The sequence below is a fragment of the Anastrepha ludens genome, chromosome 4, assembly GCF_028408465.1.
Source record: "Anastrepha ludens isolate Willacy chromosome 4, idAnaLude1.1, whole genome shotgun sequence".
NCBI lineage: Eukaryota > Metazoa > Arthropoda > Insecta > Diptera > Tephritidae > Anastrepha > Anastrepha ludens.
The window spans coordinates 116,850,960-116,871,422 of NC_071500.1; the positions used below are offsets into that span (position 1 = coordinate 116,850,960).

Below are 20,463 nucleotides of genomic sequence, written 5' to 3' on the forward strand. Positions count from 1 at the left end.
TGTGCTATTTTCTTTGAATGGGAATTTTAGTGCGTTTTTATATCCAAAGGTAGGCAATACTGCAGTAGCGAGAGAGAGATTTGACTGCCGAAAGCAGAAGAACACCAACAACACCTGCAATCGCCGGCAATGCCACCAGATGTTAAAAAAAGTAAAGCTAAATAAAACTAAGTGAATTATTGAACTAATTTAAAAAAAATGTATATTTTACAAAATTATATACATTACTTTTAATTAAAACAGGCTAGAAAAATGTCATGAAGAAAGAACTAAAACTCTCAGACTAAATATAATAACAAAAAAAAAATGCTAAATCAAGTTACGAAAATGGTAATCTGGCCATACTGGAGCTAAAAACACGTAACTCGTTGTCAAATTCGCTGAGAGCAAAGTAACGGGACCATGATAGGCGCCATCTCATTATTCTTTCCATCATGGCAGTAATCGGGTACTTTCTCATGGTATCCTGAACGAACGTTCGTGAAACGTTCGATATCTGTGGTGAATGAAATATCGTAAATGCAAAGGCCCTGTTTCGAGGTGATTTGAATTAAATTGTAGATTTAGAAGTAGAGAACACCATTTTATGTCAGATGCCAATCAATAATTCTTTTTAATTTGTTTGTTCGATCGATCAAACTTTGACTGGTTTCTGACTGCACAACTCTTCCCCGCGAAGGGAGAGAATTGGGATCCTCTTGACTACATGTAGTCTGCTCATGGAAAGTTTGGCTTCGCGCCAACTCAGCGAGCGCTGGGCAAGAACACAAAATTGTAAGGTCGCAAAATCCTTCTGGTCACGTGTTGATCGGGGGCGCTCGAGCGAGGTTCCGAGGTTGACAAAATCTGAGCTCTCGAACTTCGTCGTTTTTCTTACAAGACATTTAAGCATATTGGCTCCTATTTTTTTTTGCTACGCCTGCTGATATATGTAGTATACCTTAACTTTAAAAATTTGATGAAATTCCTCAGCAGCATAAAGCGGTTGAAGCAAACGCAGCACAGTCATCGTTCATAATCAACACACATGAAACCTATCCTCCTAATCACCCCACCCTCACCTCTCTCTGCCCTCTGTCACTTGGTGTCACAAAGGATGAATTAGGTTTCCTCGTCCAAGTGCGCCCAACCATTCTAACCTAACTATCACTTCAGCTCCATTTTCTGAATTTTTTTTTTTATAACAAGCAATGAAAAAAATTCTCTTACTCGTATATTCAATAAAAAACCATATATTTTTAAGTTGGACATATTTTAATATTTATTTGCTTGTGTTATTTAAATTTATAAATGCTGTTTTAATTAAATTTATAAATGCCGTAACCTCTAAAGTCTAAACATGGCATCACATATTTCAAGTGCGATAATGATCAAGACTCTCAATTCCGTACGCATTATTTTTAAAATTATATCTAAAAAAAGATTTCTCTAAAAATCATCCAAGCATGAAGTGAGCTACAGTATAGAGCTACAAAGCAAGATTAGAATCACATTGTTTTATTTTTGATAAAGCCGAGTTTTTAGGCTTTATGGAAAAGTGGAGTTAAAGTATCCAAAAGTACGATTCTAAGACGTTTACGTACAGAAAACCTCGAATTCCGGAATACCTTGAAAAAACCGCTGCTCTCATTATCACACATCGAAAGAGACTTGTATGGGCTAAGGCAAATTCAGAACGGAATTGGACAAACGTAATATTCACGGGCGAATCTTTCTTTTGGCCGAATAGTTGCTTACGTCGGTTCTGGTGTTCTGCTGTTAATGTTTTGGACTGCTTCTCCGGAAAATGGATTTGGTCAGTTTTGACAGTTTTGATGAATATGATTTACCAAAAAGCGTTATTGCCATCAGCTGTGAAGATGAACTAACCAATCTTGGATTTCACAAGAAGATTGACCTTCACAGTCGCCTGATGCCAACCCTCTTGAAAATGTTACTTCCTCGATTGCATTGAGATATTTTGCAAAAATTTGAAAAATCATTTGGAACTTTTTACTATTTAGATTATAATGATGCCAGCAAACGAAAACTGGAAAGGTATCAACCAAATAAGAACATCCGCGTCTAGTCTCTGAAGTTCCCTCTCAAAAGATCCGAGATTCACAAAAAGTTGCTTTAATTTCAGCTGACTGCCACTGAAGGTCAGTTGGGAAAACTTTAGTATAATGTATGTCGCTTTGAAAAAAAAGGTTAAAATGGGGGGATGAGGAATGTATCCTCATCTTAAAACTGAAAACCGAACCTGCCGGAAGCTTATAGTTTTAAAGTAATTTAATGTTAAAGTTCTCTAATTTAGCGAAAAGTTGGTGTTGCCATACGCCTGAAATAAAAACGAAATTCGTATGCAGGGATGTTCAGTGGAAGGTTCATTGTAAAACTGCAGTATTTTTTGCTGTAATTTAAAATTGAGAAATATTTTTGAAAATAAAAATATACAACTAATTTAAACTTAAAAACAATGATATTAAGCGTATCACAAAAAATAATAAAGTAGAGTAGAATGGGGTAAGATAGGTATGGGGGCACAATAGGTAGGTGGGGTTTTCGTCGCACTGTTTTTGCAGAGGTCACTCGTCTTATGTGAATTGAATACGTGGTGGGGAACAACGTTTGCGACTGTCATTTCGGCCGTCACCATTCATTAGTTATCCTAGTTCTGGCGTCGTTTAGTTTTTTGTGAGCTTTTCTCCGACATAGCATTTTTTTTATTCTACGGTGCAGTGCATTTAATGTATGTAAATATTTGTCAGGTGAGTTTTATTTTACGTAGAAAATAATGCTGTACACGAATAATGTGTTAGTTTTTTGATATTTTTGTTTTTAAAAAAATATCGACACTAACATAAAACATGTGCTTGGGGGCACTATAGGTCAGCCGTCTGGGGGCATTATAGGTCACTACTTTTAATTGAATAAAATAAATTTTAATTGTTTTTGCAGCAAAATGGTGCGTAATTATGTGCAAAAAACGCCGAAACGAAATGAAGAGGATGTAAAAAACGCAATCGCGGCAGTCCGAGATGGCGCTAGTGTTCGATCAGCCTCTAAACAATTTAAAATTCCGTTCGAAACATTACGTGCTCGCGTGATGAATTAAAGAAAAATTCCTAACTTTTATAACATGTGCAGTGTTCATACTCTATAAATAAAAGTTAAAACGTTAATTTCCAAGCCATGTACATTGTTCTTTTCCTCTCACACATAGTGACCTATCGTGCCCCCCGATTTTGAAAATATCGAAAAAAAGTACCTTTGTCTTATTGAATGCAGCTTCCAAAAAATATTTAGCCAAACATAAGTCAGTATAACCAAAATGTTAGCAGATAAATAACCTTTCAAAATCTTGCTTATTTTTCAAAATCAATGCAAAAACACCGTAGCAAGAGCTCTCCAAAAAAAAATGACCTATCTTTCCCCATTCTACTCTAATTAAAATTAAATTAAATTAATTAACACAGTATTTTTGCGTAGAATTTCTTATCGCGTGGGCAGCCTTCGGCCGCGCTTCAAAAAAATAACCCTCATCAGTCCAACTCCGGCTACATAATCCACAGTATTTTTGCGTAGAACTCATTTTCGCGTGGGCGGCCTTCAATAAAATAAATCTCATCAGTCCAACTCCGGCTACGCAATCCACAGGATTTTTGCGTAGAACTCCTTTCCGTGTTAAAACCATTGAACCCAAAATTAAAACATCATATGCGTGTATGTAGTAAGGAGGCAAAATAACCCCCATCCCCATCATTAATACTAAACTTAAATACTTAATTTTTGTTCATATTTTTGTTTCATTTGCATGCATCCGGCAGCACCATACTGTTGTTATTCCAATCTTCTTATTCGCGTTTAAAATTGGAAAATGATTGCATGGACAAATGAATTTGCATTTAATTTTAATAGAAATAATTCGAATATAAGCATAAAAATCAGTAAAAACACGCGTTTGAGTGTATATTTGGTGAATTTTAGTGAAGTGTTAAAAAATATATAGTGTAATGTGGCAAATTATAGTGAAGCTCCAAAGGGCATCTTGAAGGCAAATAATTAATTAATTATTATTTCCCGAATAATTTGGAGTTATAAAGAGTGTTCCTTAACACCTCACTAACATCTCCACCAAGTTTCATTTATAAAGACATAATAGTTTGCCAAAAATTGCCCAATATACATTATTCTAAATTCCAGTCGGCCAGTTTTTCAGAGCAAGTTTGACTATTCTTCCCAGTTAACCTAAGTTTAAACACAAAGTGCAGCTACTCACCAATGTAAATAGCGTGTCATTGCACTTCACTGACCCATATACTCTTAAGATTTTATATCCTGCGTTTGTGCGGCCCAAATTAGATTATGCCTCTTTTATTTGGAGACCTTATCATGCAGTCCATATAAATCGAGTGGAGAGGGTTCAAAAATTGTTTGTGAGTTTCGCGCTACATTCACTCAATTTCTCAGACCCCAAACCATCATACGACTCACGCTGTCATTTGATTAGTCTCTGTCCATTAAGTGACAGAGGTACGTTTCAGGCAGCTTCTTTTATCTTCGATCTCGTCAATGGCCAAATTGACTGCCCGTTTCTTCTAGAAAGAATACATTTTAATGTTCCTTGCAGGAATTTTCGCCGTTGCAAAATTTTTCATGTTGGCTTTAGGAGGACATTATATAGTGCTAATGCTGTCTGACATTAACTATCTCGCCTCCCTTTTGGATTTAGACTTTTCCAGGGCGAGACATGTATTTAATACCCAATTAAAAAATTTCTTTCTTTGTAAGAAATCCAAATAATTACCTAGTATATATTTGTTAATTTAGTTTCCTAAGCTTTAATTTTGTTAATTACTTCTATATAAATACTCTTAGTTCTATGTAGTCTGTAAGAAACTTTGTATTTCTTGACTTACCAAAATGAAATGAATTTCGAAACGTTTTTGATCAAGGTATATATTTTTATTTTTAAATTAAATGCGTACAAATTTTCATCAATATCGATAGGATGAATCAATTAGTAATGAACCTTGAATGCTCTGTCTGAGCGAAAAAACATCAATGTGCTAGATTAATTCATGCAACCCGGCAAAGAGAAAATTATTTGGAGCGTGCAAGGCAAGATGCATTGTAAAATATAAAATTTTACATAAATTTCAATTATCAATAAAAATAATAAACGCCAACTTAAAACCTAATGAAGTTTTATTTTATTCCGCCTTGTATGAAATAAATTTAGAAAATTTAAAAATGTTACCTACTTAGGATTGAAAAGAATTATACTTGAAGAATCTCGTTATATATAAGGAAAATAAACCAACTTATATTTGGTACCAATGGTAAATGATAAAGCAAAATGCAAAGCTTGCAAGGAATGTGACCAATAGCCATACTATGTATACTCAAGTAAACAAACAGTGAAAACTAAATGCGGGCATTATTTACATACTTTGGGTTTTGCACAATTTAAACCTATAAGAAAAATATTTCATTATCCGAACATTTATAAAAAAATAAAGGACTATTCCAATTTGAGGTTGCTTTGCTTTACATTGAAAGCTTCTTTAACGAATGGTTTTTACTGATTAATCTAGCATAGTTCAGGGCTACCATTTCGTACGCCAGTAAAGCAAACCTGTGTTAATAAACACTTTTAATATCGGCTCTTTGTTCGATGCTCATCTTTGTACCGATGTTATCTACATACAGATAGTATCATTTTAGATGCAATAACTCCGTGAAATAAATATTTACTGCAAATAATGCATATTTTGAGCGCACCATATATGGATGACATCCAAGCAGGGGGACATCACTGATAGGGGCTCACTTTGGTGTTCTCCCTCGTAGCATGACATACAACCATGAGGTTGATTGCCCTATCAGACAGGAACGAATTTCCCTGCAGGCTGCAGCACTAAGGCTATTCGAGTTATCAAGCTCAAATCCATGAATTTCAGAGTTTCAATTCTTAATGAATAAGCAAAGCAAACCTTGTCTCTATATATCCTAGAATGTTGCCCTTCCTGCTAATTTTTGTCGCCATTGACATCTCCATCTAAATAATGCTACCAGATTGACCGACAGCAACCCGTTTTGCTTGTGGAAAGGTAAGCAACATGCAGCTGAAGAAGAATAATTCTTCCAAAACATTAGCACAATCAGATATGAAAAAAATATAATAAAAAAAAGCTAAATAAAAATTGTTATGTGGGCTTTATGCGGCGATCGAAAGAGCACATTCGTTGAAAAATACCAGAGTTGTAAAAAAAAAAACATATACATACATACACTCATCATACACACGAAGATCTTTTATTTGTTGTTTGGTCAAACTTCTCTAATTCGTGGTGTGCGTCTTGATATTGTCCAACTCTGAATGGCAGATGGTTTTTATGAGAAGTTTTTTCATGACAGAAATGCCCTCGCCGCCATTAGAGGAAAAATTTTACTGTAATTTGATATTTCATGCATCCACTCTGCATACACTCACAGACTCTCTCGAGTAGGGTGACCGCCGTAAATCGGAAGGTTTACTCTTTCTCATACAGCGAAATTCGTAAATATTAAACAGGGCAAAGTATAAACTTATATTTTGTAAAACATCTATTTTTTTACTCTCTGGGCAATTTTGTAGTGAATTAATAGGGCTCAGCTCTGCGAAAACTAGGGAAACATATTAATTATTTTAACTTTTTTTATTGTTTTCGTATTTAAAAATTGAACTAACGGATTAAACACTTATACGACCGCTGTGGTTTGGTGTATTTGTATGAGACATACAGGCAGGTCCTGTGTACATTAAACATCAAAAAGTTTAATTTTGTTTTGTCACAGCGATCACCGCATGATTGGCAGCGGCAAATCTCTAAGGCCAGGCATAAACTGTAGATCCCCCCATTTGTGGCACAAAATCAAACCGTACACCAAAAACTGCAGCCAAAGTTTTTAATATATTTTTGGTGTTTGATAGGCTAGGGAAGAGGTTAACATTTTTCAATCCTAGTATTTTAATTTGAAAAAATGGAATCCACCTTGTAATAAATTGGAAATCGCTAAAATTTAAAACACAACTCTCAACCAATATAATTTTATTTTGATTAACTTGCGTAGGAATTATATTATTAGCAATTCTTTAAAAGGTTTCTAAAATTTATCATGAAAATTTTTCAATACGAATAAAAGTAGATATACATAAATTTATTTTGATTACATTATTTCAGCTTTTATATTTCATGTAAATTAAAAGGAAATCAGAGTTACTTTCTAATTTAATGCCCATGATGATCAACATTTGTATTTTTTCATACACGCAACTCTCCTATATTACTATATTTTCTACATTTATTATTACTTATTAGAGTTTAATATATTTTAAATGACTACATGCACATATTAAGGACATTCTCTGTTTAGTACGATTACATAATGGCATGCAATGCAAAAATCCTACACTAATATGCAAGAGAACGAGACTACTGCAAACAACTGGCAGAGGGTGCATTTGTCACGCATTAAAATGTACATACATTCTGTCAAAAAGTACCGGGAATTGTTCAATAAAACGCAAAATAATGGTTTAATCATCAAAATTTATTTTGTCGCCTTCAAAATAGGCTCCATTCGAAGCAATACACATATGCCAACGATTTAACGCGTTTTGAAGAGATCTTCTTCAGCGATTTCTCCTTAATGGTCTCGATCGACTCAAAGCGGTGTTCAGGGAGTGGCAATTTAAGTTTTGGGAGAAGGAAAAAGTCACAAATTGGGACGTTTCCTACGCATATTCTCTCTCAAACGTCACATAACTCCCAAATAATATGCTTTATTTACCGTAGAACCATTTGGAATGAATTCCGAGTGCACAACACCATGATAATCAAAGAAAACAAGTAGCATGACTTCCACTTTTGACCGACTTTGACGTGGTTTTTGGGTTTCGGCTCATGTGGATAGCGCCATTCAGGCGCCTGTTGATTGGTTTGCATGTCAAACACATATACCCACGGCTCGTAACATGTTATGATGCGCTTAATAAACGTTGGGTCCGAATTCAGTCGCTCAAGCATGGCTTCAGCCACCTTCTTTCGAGGAATTTTTTGAAAGAAATTCAACTCTCTTGGAACGAGTCGAGCAACCATGGGTCTCATGCCCAATTGATGGTGTAAAATGTTGCGAATCGATTCGTGAGACACGCTAAGGTCATGAGTTATCTCATGACTTTGTCGACGTTTTCATTCGTTGAAGACGTAGGTGGGCGACCAGATCGGGGCAAATCTTCCACGACTCTACGAAATCCCATTCAAACACACAAAATTTAAGACAAATTCTTGTTCGATATTTTTATCCATAGTGAAAATCGCAGAGCACACTTGCGGTTGACTGATATAATTAAATGCCGAAAACAAGCTAATTGACAGATGACGTTCAAACTTTGCAACACTGTAGACAGTTGTACCAACATTCTAGGAAAAAAAATTAGACATACATATCGTCACATGAAATCAAAAAAGCCCTAAGTTACATTTTAAAAATTTTACATGAGAAGCAAAAAACCTATTTCTTGCATTAAATTGGTTATAATATAATAATATAGTGTAATGGATATTATCCAATTTATTATTACATATATACTTTTTATTTTGATAACAAACCAACAAAACAAAAAATAGTTCTCAAAAAGAAAGTTAAACAAAAAGAAATTAAATTCGTAAAAAGATGAAAACTTTACATATATCATGCTATTCATTTTCATAGGGCAAATTAGTATAAAAGTCTTGACAATCTGCTGTTTAACCATTTCTTTTAAAAGTTAATTCGATTTTCGTATTTTTTAGCATTTTCGACGTTCCTTTTGGCGGAGCAATATCCAATTGCGTGTGTTTGAAAATGTTCGAATCTATCCAATTTCTTATAATTTTTTCATTTATTCCAAGAGTTGACATAAACATTTGTCGGCAAACCTGGATACAGGTTGCTTTTGCTTTCAAATAATACCGTTTAGATAGCGATCGCCTCGAAAATGTGTTAAGGTTTCGTGCTTTTTCTTCTAATTCTACTTGACTTATTACATAAATCTTTTTTTCTTTCCACGACATGTTCCAAAATCCATCAAATATTTCTTGGCGTATATTTTCATCATATTGGGAGCAATGTGCTTTTTCACAATATTTAGACTGACTGACGGTCATTCGGTTATTGTAATTTAAATATGTTTTATTCACTGTTTTTTTTAACACAGACTTATCAAAATTAGTTTCGTTAATCATTTTTAGAGATTTTTAGTTTTAATTAAATAAACTCCAACTCAGTAAAGCCTCTTAGAAACATACAAAAGAAAAACTAACTGTTAATACAAAGATGCAAAAAACCTTATCGTCAATACTTTTCGTCAGTAACTGATAAATAAGAACACACACAATGGCATGGCATGCTATGCCTTCTTGTGTTTGTTGTTTATTATTTCTCTAAAGGCGTAAGTTACAGTTTTGGTTGGCAAATTTGTTACGCTTGCACTTAGGGCTTTTCGAATTTTGTTTATACCAACGGCATTATTGGTTGTTGGATTATAAAATTTTAAAGGAACATGTATTATGATACGGTACATGATAATCAACTAAAAAGTCGATTTTGAATTTTTTGTAACTTAGGGCTTTTTTGAATTCATATGACGATATGTGCTTTTTAAATGAACAATTCCCGATATTTTTTTGACCAAATGTACATGGATTTCGCTGTTGCATACTTTGGCCCTATGCCCCAAATATGAGTCAAAGGAAATTATATGTATGTATATATACTTTGCAGGTATTGCATATATCTTTTCGCTTTCATTTTGTTGCTGTGTCCTTGCAAGGCTAAGAGAATCCCCCTATTAGGTATATTTGTCGACACAAAAAAATGTTTGCTAAATTATAGATAGCGATGCGCAAAAAGAGTAAGATTTTTTTTTAGTTTTTCGTTGCTAAAAACTATGAATTTTGTTATAACTGCGTTGATTGCTTTAAAACATTCTTTCCGTGAACATTATTTCGATGTCAACTGGCTTTAAAGTTTTCAATTTGCTATAACTTCCCATTCTATGAACTGTTTACTTAGCTTAAAAGAAGAGTTGATCATATGCTTTTATCTAAAGACTTAACTAATGCGAATTTTTGAAAAATAAATTTTAGGGCTAAATAGCTCGCTGTTTATGTTAACAAGGTATAGTGTATGAGATTAAGTTATAGTTATTTTTATTTTCGATTAGCAATAATAACTTTTAGAATTTCAAAAAGCTTAGATTCCTATCTCACCAAAATTGATTTGTTTTTGTTTAAATCATACTGGCATGAGCAAAAAACATGTGAATTTTGAGTTCAAGGCGAATCTATTAAAAGCGGCTTCGGTACATCAGCTGATTAGTTTTTTTTTCGTCGTGGCTGTCAGACGAATTCATTAATTGTTTTCTACTTTGCTTTAGCAATCAAACGTACAAGGCATTGTTGTTTGTATAGTGCCACCACCTTTAATGAACGCGCCTCGATTGAGTTATTGTAAAAAAAAAATATGGTTTTGTCTTCAAACTCGAAAATTCAAAATAAAAAAGTACACAAGTGAGAGCTATAAAGAATTTTTACATTTGTCCATTTTTGATTAAAATTGGAAATTTCTTAAAAATTAATAAAATAATTTATACAATAATTAAAGCTTAAATTACAAAGTTGAGGCCACTAATAATTTTTCCAAGACAAATGTTAGAAATAAATCACAGTTTCTTTGCTGTAAATCTTTTTTAAGAGAATATTACATTTAAATCCTTTGAGCCGAACGATCCAAAATGGCTGGGTGTGCTGCGATGCGGATTAGACTTGAAGTATGAACTCATGGTTTGTTGCAGTAGTTCATTTGATTTTCGTTTTAGAGCACATCGTTCGATTTCCACATTTGGTTTTAATTTGATATGTGAAAGTATCCATTGATTTTTTAACATCCCCAACTCCTTATTGAGTTTTGCTTCCGCCACATTCGTTATTCCTTTGCTGTGTGGCACATGCAGTGGCTCAAAGTTGCGCAAGCGCATTTTCATTTCGTTTATGTGAAGTTTGATTCGTTCTGCCCGTTCGTAACGCAAGCATTTGTTAAGTGAGTCAATTTCGCGGTAGCTCTCATCTGCTGTCAAATTGATTACCTGTTTTCGGGTGACGAGATTCCTTTCAAGCCGCGCATAGTTCCGCTCCATTATTGAAAGCTTTTCTTGTAAATTATTAAACGACCGGGCGATTACAGTTTCGCGTTGGCACATTAACTTGTCAAAATGCTCTATTTGTTCGATGATTTTAGTCAGGGCCTCCTCCTGATTGTGTTGTGCTTTTGATAAATTACGCTCGGCGATCTCTTTACGTACTTGCATTTCAGAAAACTCGTTTTGCTTCATCTTCGCTAAATATTTCTGCGTTTTGATCTCCCTATCACGTTCAACTAATGTATGCTTCAGACTCTTTATGTCATCAGAATGTTGCTTTTGTTGCAATGACCGTTGCAGTAGAGTAGTGGCCGAAGAGCGCACGAACATTGTATTTTTATTTGCGTTGCGCACTGATTCTTTCTCTGAGATGAAATTGAAGAGCTCATTAATTTGTTCGTCTAGTAGTTGGATGCACAGATGAAATAAAGTGATTGGGCTCGCTGTCTTTTCTGCATTCGCAAATTTCGTGCAATTCGTTATAATGATTTTCCAAAGTTTTTTATGCTCTATAGCCGCATCGCAGGGAAAGTCTTCTTTGGTTGAAAAGGAGGATGCGGCTATGTCCTTCGTTGCATCTTTTACCGTTATCATTAAAATATTGATAAAACGTCCGAATTGTTCGTTTGTTGATAGAATATGTTGTATGCGTTCAATCTGTTGTTGCATGCCGGATATATCAATCGCGGCAGAAGGCAGCTTACGTTGCAGCTTCCTCAGCTTTTGCTTGAACTGGTTAACATTTTCCATGAGAAATTGCATAGCCCAAAACGATTCGGTATTTTCATCTCCCAGCTGAATGATAGTGTGTAGGATACCAGCATTCGTATTGATGCAGTCCAAGCATACATCGAGTACTTCCACTAACATAACGTGAAGTTGATGCTCATCAACCAATTCAGCGATATTCTGGGAACAAATTAAGTTCGTATAAAGAGTATTGAAGAACGATAGAGTTCGTTCTACAGCTTCCATAGGTGTATTTTCGTCTAACATATCGCCTTTTAATCGATTAATCAACTCGTCAATAGAATTCTCTTGTGATTCCATTTCACCTCGATAAATTGCTGCATGTGTGCATATTTCGTAATCGCAATGATTCAAACCAAAAATCAACTGTTTTATGATCAATTTAAGGCTTCGCAATACAAATAAGCATTTGCAACGGAAAGCGAATCGGTGTACAGAAAATCCCTCAAATATTGCATTTTTGGCGAATTCGCATGATGATGGGAACTTTTCATCAATTGTATTGCAAATTATTTCTATCTTTTCATACATTCGTTGCAGCAATAATAACACCAATATGATGTCATGTTCACTGCCACGCAGTAGGATCTCCTCAGGTACGAACGCCAAAAGGTGATCAATGTGTGCTTTACACAGTCTCAACTCGATTTCATTTAACTGCATGTCGATGGCTCTTTTGCAAGCCTTTGTCACATAAAACATTTGATTGAAGTCAATACTTTGTGTTTCGTCTTGATTTGAGAGGATGCTGAGATCATCTGATGTAGATGTGCCTGTACCTGTGCCCAAGGCATTTATGGGCTGATCTCTTAATAGCAAGTTGCTATTTAATGTTTTAACAAGTTCTCGGAATTTCATAATGGTCACATCTCGGTCGTATATAGTTTCCAGTGTATTATTCTTCTCCTGTTGTAGGACTTTTATTGTTGAATTTAGGGCATCTATTTCCTCTCTTAAATCCAGTTCTAGTTCTTGATTACCTTCAATTATTTGTTCGTGAATCTCTTCCAAAGCTTCTAACTCCATAACCTCTTCTTCCAATAATTTCACACGTTCTTCTAATTCGATTTTGGACTCTGCTAGAGATGAAACCATTGACTCCGCTCCAAGAGCTGCATCGACTTGCTCTTTTAAATCGAAAATATGCATTTCCATCACATCAATTCGTTTAGAAAGTATTTCCTTAGTTTTCTTGAGTTCGGAAATTTCAGATATTTTGGTCTCTAGTTCCTTGTTGGTCTTTTGTAGATCTTGCTTTTCGTGCGTTAAAACATCGCGCAGCCGCACGACAGTTTCTCTCAGACGTTGATTATACTGTTCAAGTCGCCTGATTTCAGTAGCTGTTGGCTGAATAATTTCATCTTTCAATTCGTTTTCCGGGCGATCGCCAAGCGCAATTGACATCGAGTTTTCATTTTCAGCTCTCAGAATTTCTACGTCCAGACTAAGTTCTTCAATGCGCTCACTTGCTGTCTCTAACTCAATTTGTAACGTTTCTGCACGTTCCTCCGCCATTTCCTTGTCCAGCGTGAGCAATTCGATGCTCTCAGCCACATCGTCTAGTTCGCGCTTGTATTTAATTTTGCAATCATTAGCTTCCCTCAGCTCTTGGCGGCAGCGTTGTAATTCGCGTTGAAGCATGCTATGCTGCTCCATAATCTGTGCCTTAAACTCACTCAACTGCTCTTTTTGCAAGCGAACTCTCTCCAAGTCATGCAAACGCTTTTTATCCTCTATTCGTTGACTCTTCAAATCTTCTAACTCTGCGCTTAGTTTAGCATTTATGGTCTCCAAATCCTTGCATCTTTGTTGTTGCTGTTGATGCTGCTGCTGTAGTTGGTCTGTTTGGCTTATTGCGATACCAGTGGGCGGGCCATTGTGGATGTTGAATACAGTCGGTGATCGGAGAGGATGACCTGGAGTGAATTGAGTGTGAAGTATCTCCAGAAACCCAGTTTCCACAAAAGCTGAACGCTGCCTTATACAGCAAAAAGATTCCGAAGGGCTGACGGTGGTTTTACTACGTTTAGGTGCAGCAACAGACACCGTTGCTCCTGAAAATGATAGCTCCAGTTGAGTGTTGGAAGAGATGATTCGTTGATTTGCTTGTAAGGGCTGATTGATTTTGGTTGCCTTTAAAATATTGCCACTTGAACTTCCCGTTGTGCTGCTATTAGTAGGAGCATACAACTTAGGTGTTTCTGAGGGGGCCTTAATAGTGGGAACGCCATTAGTTGATGTCAAATTATCAGTTTTTTTGTTTTGCGCTGCAGTATTTTCCAATGGTTTTCCGGCTGATTGTGATGGAGTTGCTGCCATTGAATTATTTCCATTTCCAGAAGGTTTTATTACGCTGCTTTGTCCAGCTTCTGGTGCTGTTGAGTTTGCCATTTCTTCAGTTCCTCTAGTAAAGACTAAATTTAGTTGGGCTGGGCGTACAAATAGTCCACAATTCGGTGCACATTTGAAGTAGGTGATGCCCTTGACAGTGCCATTATTTTTTCCTTTATCCTTTTCGTCCAGCACCACGCCTATCCACTTGCCAGGTGAGAAGTTTGTCAAACCCACATACACCACTTGTCCACGTAGATTTTTACCAACAATTTGCACTTTTTGACCAACTTTGAAGTTGCGCTCGGACATTTTTGCACTATTTTAACATTTTTTGCTGTTTTATATTTCTGCAGAAAATCACATTCACGAACGACAATAACGAATACATCGAGCTAAAAGAAAGATACTCGCCAATATGGCGGATAGCGCCATCATTGTTGCTGTCTGCCCACTACATTCAAACACCTACACGTATCACACACATTTCTACCCCTCTAACACAAGGAAAGCTGGCAAGATAAAACTTTAAATTTCACAAATCGTAACCCTTATGAGTGAGTGCTTGCAATGACTGTATTAGTTAAACATTTTATATCACATGCTTAAAAGCCTAAAAATATGCTTCTCAAACTTCATTAAAGTAGACAATTCTAAGTACACGTGTGTAGATCCTGTCGAAACTTACCAGTTAACCAATACGCCAAAATTTTAAAATTCACTTATTTACGACACTGCGCGTAAATTGCATTGAGTTCAGGTATTATTGGACACTAAATATTTGACGAAATTCGCTTCATTTGTTTAGTTCGTGAAAAGTGTATTCCTTTTTTTATATTTTGGCGGTTTCAGTACTGCTTTTTTATGTGGCCAGTTGATTATTTTAAGGTTAAATCTATGTTTGCAGTTTTCTTTTTACACTTTAAAATACAATTTGCGCACACGCGAAAAATTCATATTCGTTTTCCTTTCGTAAAACGGTCGTTCTGTTGGTGGTTTTGCACATGAAAGACATCGACAAGCGTATTAGTCCTCGAGTGCACGACCGCGTCTGACATTTCAAACGTCATTTTTGCCGTCTACTAAGGATTCATCTGTTCCTCACTATACCATATTGGTGACTTATTGGTGAGTGTGTTTGTGAAATTTTGTAAATTTTAAAACGTTCTTTCGCGTTGCTCTTCCCATCTGCGACGCGTGAGTTAACTTGTACGACTACTGCAACGCATACTGGAGCGCATACTTTAAAATTTTTGAACAAACAACAAAACTATAAAATACACTCGCATTGTAAAAAAGTCTAACTGCACAATCAGTTTTGTGCGTTTGTGAGATTGTATCGAAGGTTCGCGAAGGGGTGAACCTTCAGATCATCCCTTCCGCAATTTAAACTTAAAAAGCGAACGAGCAAAAAATGAATTGGCAGGGCAGTAGGGCAGTGAAGTGGTGAAACGGGTTGCTGCTGCTCTTGTGCAATATTGTACGAGATGCGTATCATTTTTTCCGTTGAAGTAAGACACACGCACACACAAATAAGTATATAGGCGTTCCACTACAGAGACATTCGTATGAGGCGGCACACACTTACATGAGTCCGGATTCCAAATCTTCATACAAACATTTTCCACTGTATGTACTGGCGCAATGACACAAAGCGAAATCATTTGCCATTTCGATTATTTTGTGTTGTTCCTTTTCGCGTATTTTCAAGACTAAATGTCAGTTTGGACGATTCGCAGCACCTTCGGATTCCTGTTTAAATTTTTAAAGTTATTGCAAAACTCAATAGTTATTCTCTCCAGAGATCACGTTGCCTCTAAGTGCAGTTGTAATCATAAATACACATACAAATCTATGCGGAAATATACATAGGTAGTACTGGTACCCCTAGTTATTGGTTTAAACAAAAAATTGAATAGAATTTTCAAGGATTATGAGTACTTGCGTGAGTGCGTTGAGTGAATGGAAGTATGGTGCAGGAATACTCTTGTTTTGCTATGATTCTCTAGTTGCTCCAATAGTGTTCTGTGTAAATATTATTCCATAGAGTCCAGAGTTCTAGACATTCAAGCCAATTACATATATTTAAAAGTTAATGACATGTATGGAAAATAATACATACATACGTACTTGCAAACCAACCGCACAGTGGCTGAAAATGTGCCGGTACTATTCGTCTATGTACTTTTATGTATGTATGTATGTATGTTTGTTGTTCTAAATTTATGCAATAAATTTTACACAATTATTTAAACATGTATTTTCTCTTCTTTATTTACACAGCTCCTGGCTTTGCCACAGACAGAAAAGCTTGGACTCAAAAAGGCTTAATTCTACTGCGTAACTAGAGCACCACTGCTTGCTTGCCTGATATTAGACTCTTAAAGGTTTTTTGTGAAAGCGATATGGATAACAACGAAGATGTACTTGAATGTCCGCTTTGCATGGAACCTCTCGAGGTTGATGATCTGAACTTCTTTCCATGCACTTGTGGCTACCAAATTTGCCGATTTTGCTGGCACAGAATACGCACCGACGAAAATAAGCTGTGCCCAGCATGTCGAAAGGAATATACTGAAAATCCGGCGGATTTCACGCCACTGACTCAGCAGCAGATTTTAGCATTCAAGATGATGAAAAAGCAACGCGACCAAAAGCGTAAGCAAAAGGTGCGCGTTACTGAGAATCGCAAACATCTGTCGAATGTGAGAGTGGTTCAAAAGAATTTAGTATTTGTGGTCGGCCTACCGCCGCGATTGGCCGATGCAGAGGTACTCAAGAAGCATGAGTACTTTGGGAAATACGGTAAGATACATAAAGTTGTGATAAATCCCAGTACCGCCTATGCCGGAGTACAGGGGCCATCCGCATCGGCCTATGTCACTTATGTACATAATAATGACGCTTTAAGAGCTATACAAAGTGTCAATACTCGGAATATAATAATAGATAGCAGACTCATAAAAACCAGTTTGGGAACAACAAAATATTGCAGCCATTTTATGAAAAACCAAGTATGTCCTAAGGGTGATTGTATGTATCTTCATGAGTTAGGCGATCCAGAGGCTAGTTTTACGAAGGAGGAAATGCATCAAGGGAAACACCAAGAATATGAGAAACGCTTACATGACGCATTAGTAGTGGGTTCAAATAGTCCTGGCACGAGCGGCACGAGTGAAACAAATCAGACGAATGCTGGTGTTCCCGTGTGGGGAAGCAACGGAGGAGAGAATAATCATGGAACTGCTAATAAAAATAGTAATATAAGTAAAACAAATTCCAGTTCGCAGTATCAAGTCATGCCTTCGTCAGCGATACCTTCGCCTTCATTAGGATCTGCATCTAATGGGCCTACTGCTGAAACAGTAACAGATCACAGCCCCACTTTATCGGCTTCACCAGTCATTAAAGATGTCGCAGCAAGTCCTGCTGAAGTGAAGCATAAAAAAGAGCGGGGTAGGCAGGATAAGGTTAAAAATGACAAAAATGCAAAATCAAAAAATAAAAATATTGTAAATGATGCATGTAAAAATTATACTGGCAGTACACACAGAGATAATACTAGCAATCACAATGACGTAAAGGATGGCGCAGAAACTCCTGCAGATGGAACGGCTTCCCAATTTTCCAGCCCAGTCCAAGAACGAGATATTACCCCGAGCAATAGTAGTTCCGGTATAACAAAGGGCAAAATAAACAAGCCGAAAGCTTCGAAAAAAAGTGTCGACGAGAGTGACATTAAAAACATAGAGGACTCGGAAGAGAATAATCATGTAAATGAAAGCGATAAAGCTGTTAGCAGTAAGAATAATGAAAATGCTTTATCGGAGTTATTCGAAAGTCCTGAAGTATCAGTGAACGAATTAACTGATAGTAAAAAGAACGAAAGTAGTGAGGCGGATGAAGTGGTTCTGGACAACTCTTTTGAAAAACCAAATTTGAAAAATGAAGAGAGCGACCTCCCTGCTGACATCAAACCGGAGATTGCACAACTTACTCCGTTCGACAACAAATTAACTCCAATATTCTCCCCAGTACTTCCACTCCAGAATCCAATGTGTCCAGAAGATAAGGTAGAAGATCTGCCAAACCAAATGAATAATATCAAAATATCACCTCTACCCGATTTATTGAAAGGCATTGAAGAGCAACAATTTCAACAAGTACATCCTCACCAACAAAAAGAATTGGCACGTTTACTTGAATTACACAAACAAAATAGTTTATTTGGAAATATGAATCATTCGCAGCCCAATGTTCCACAAGGCGGTTTACAAAATCATTTTGGCGGCTTAACTGAGATGGTGCAATCTCCGCTGACTACATTGGATCATGCATCTGAACTTCTATTGAGCCAAAATTTGTATGGCATAAATATGTCGAAATTTTTTGATTTTCACAAGAATCAGCAATTACAGTTGCAACAACATTGCGTTAGTAATGAGCAGCCTATCGGAAATGGTAGTAATACACTTTTGGAAAATAACTTAAATCCTTACCAGTTTATGCAGCACCCGGCTCTTTCGACTTTACAACAGCAGCAACAACATCAGCAACAGCAACAACAAAAGCATAGAACTCTTGGCCAACTTGATTCAGTAATGGCGCTGCAACAACATCATCCTACCATTCAAAACCAACAACATACCATACTGCAAAACCAACAGAGCCGCATGCAAAATGAATTTTCTGCAAACACTTTCGTCGACGATGATTTAGGGTTCGATCCATTCACTGAAACCCAAAAGGGTTTGGCTGAGCTGATGGAAAATGAAATAGTTAAACCACAGCATTCTAAAACAAACTGCAACACTATGCGAGTACCAACTGAGCCCAATATAATGCATCAACATCAGCACAACATGGATAATCTGCAAAGAGCACGCATGCCTCCACCAGGCTTTAATCACATGAACACCTTTGGATTGAATGCTCCTCGGGAACACAACACTAGCAAAATGATGCCATTCTTGAATATGACTGGCAATAGAGCACACACAAATGATATGCAACACTTGTCAGCTTTTAATTCATGGGACTCACATTTACAATCGCCACGACATCAACTACCAAGCTTCGGCGAATTACAGGCACATCAAATGAATCAAAATAATCGGAATGCCGGTAATTTGGGTAACGACTGGACCGCAATGGATCCTGCAATATTATCCTTTCGACAATTCCCGTCATGCCCTCAACCGCCACAAATGATTCATCCCCATCAACAAAAGGATTTATTTCCTCAACATTTAACACAACAACAGCAACAAAATAATTTCGGAAATCCAGCTCATGGAGGTGGCAACATGCACCTGCCCAATAACCAGATCGGTTCACAATCCGCTGCTCAAGCACAGGTCAACGCTAATGTCCAAGGAATGTTGGAGTACCTTAAAAATCGTCAATTCTTTTAAGCGACGGGAAAATATATTGAAATTATAAAAACTATTGCTTTTAAATAATAAAACTATTGCTTGCTTATATTTTGTTGGTTTAATAGACTTCATGCGTTTAATATAGACACGTAAAGAAAAAATCTCATATCGAAAATGGTATTTAAATCAGTTTTGTTTCTTCGTGGTCAAAGTGCTCTCTCGAAGTGCCATTAGATGCTGAGGAACGACCGCGTTAAAAAAACATAGGCCTACCGTGGCCACCGTAAATGTATGTATGCACATAGAAACAGTCACGGTCAATATAATACCAACGCGACATATTGCAAAGTTTTTACTATTTATTTATTTTTGTTTAGACATGAAATATATATGTCTACTACAACAAAAACCAGTTAGTTATAAAAGTTTCTAAATTTGTATAAAATAAAAATAAAAAAAAATTAACGAAAATTCAATTACAGTAGCACAAAATTTACATGGAATTTTGGTACGTGTTTTGATTGATGGCGTTATGCATTTTTTTCCATATAGCAAATGTGCGAATTGTTTTTATGTGAAAGAAAATAGGCACAAATGTCAACAAAATAAAAATGGTGAAAAATCAATGAAAACTTTTAGGCACTTCAAACTTGCATATTAATATACAATACAAAAATTGAATGGACTACAAAACTGCTTACCCAAAATCTTTTCTACAACTATTTTCTTCTTGCAATTTGCAATGTAAATTTTTGAAGTTTTTTAATTATGTTACAAAGTTTGAAACTTCTAGTTTTT

General features: G+C 36.2%; 2 protein-coding genes across 5 annotated transcripts in view; one reads left to right on the forward strand and one right to left on the reverse strand.

The window, feature by feature from the left end:
• LOC128860798 (dual specificity protein kinase splA) overlaps positions 1-19,773 on the forward strand; it is a 36,989-nt gene extending 17,216 nt beyond the window's left edge. For all 4 annotated transcript variants that reach the window (XM_054098548.1, XM_054098547.1, XM_054098549.1 and 1 more), the window contains one exon: positions 16,574-19,773. In XM_054098548.1, coding sequence (XP_053954523.1) covers positions 16,696-19,704 — 3,009 coding nt within the window. In that variant the 5' untranslated portion in view covers positions 16,574-16,695 and the 3' untranslated portion in view covers positions 19,705-19,773. The remainder of the gene's footprint in view (positions 1-16,573) is intronic.
• On the reverse strand, positions 10,697-14,671 carry LOC128860797 (dynactin subunit 1). Its single transcript, XM_054098546.1, has one exon. It carries the CDS (start codon positions 14,600-14,602, stop codon positions 10,760-10,762), a length of 3,843 nt encoding a protein of 1,280 aa, XP_053954521.1. The 5' UTR covers positions 14,603-14,671; the 3' UTR covers positions 10,697-10,759.
• Positions 19,774-20,463: the final 690 nt, after the last annotated feature.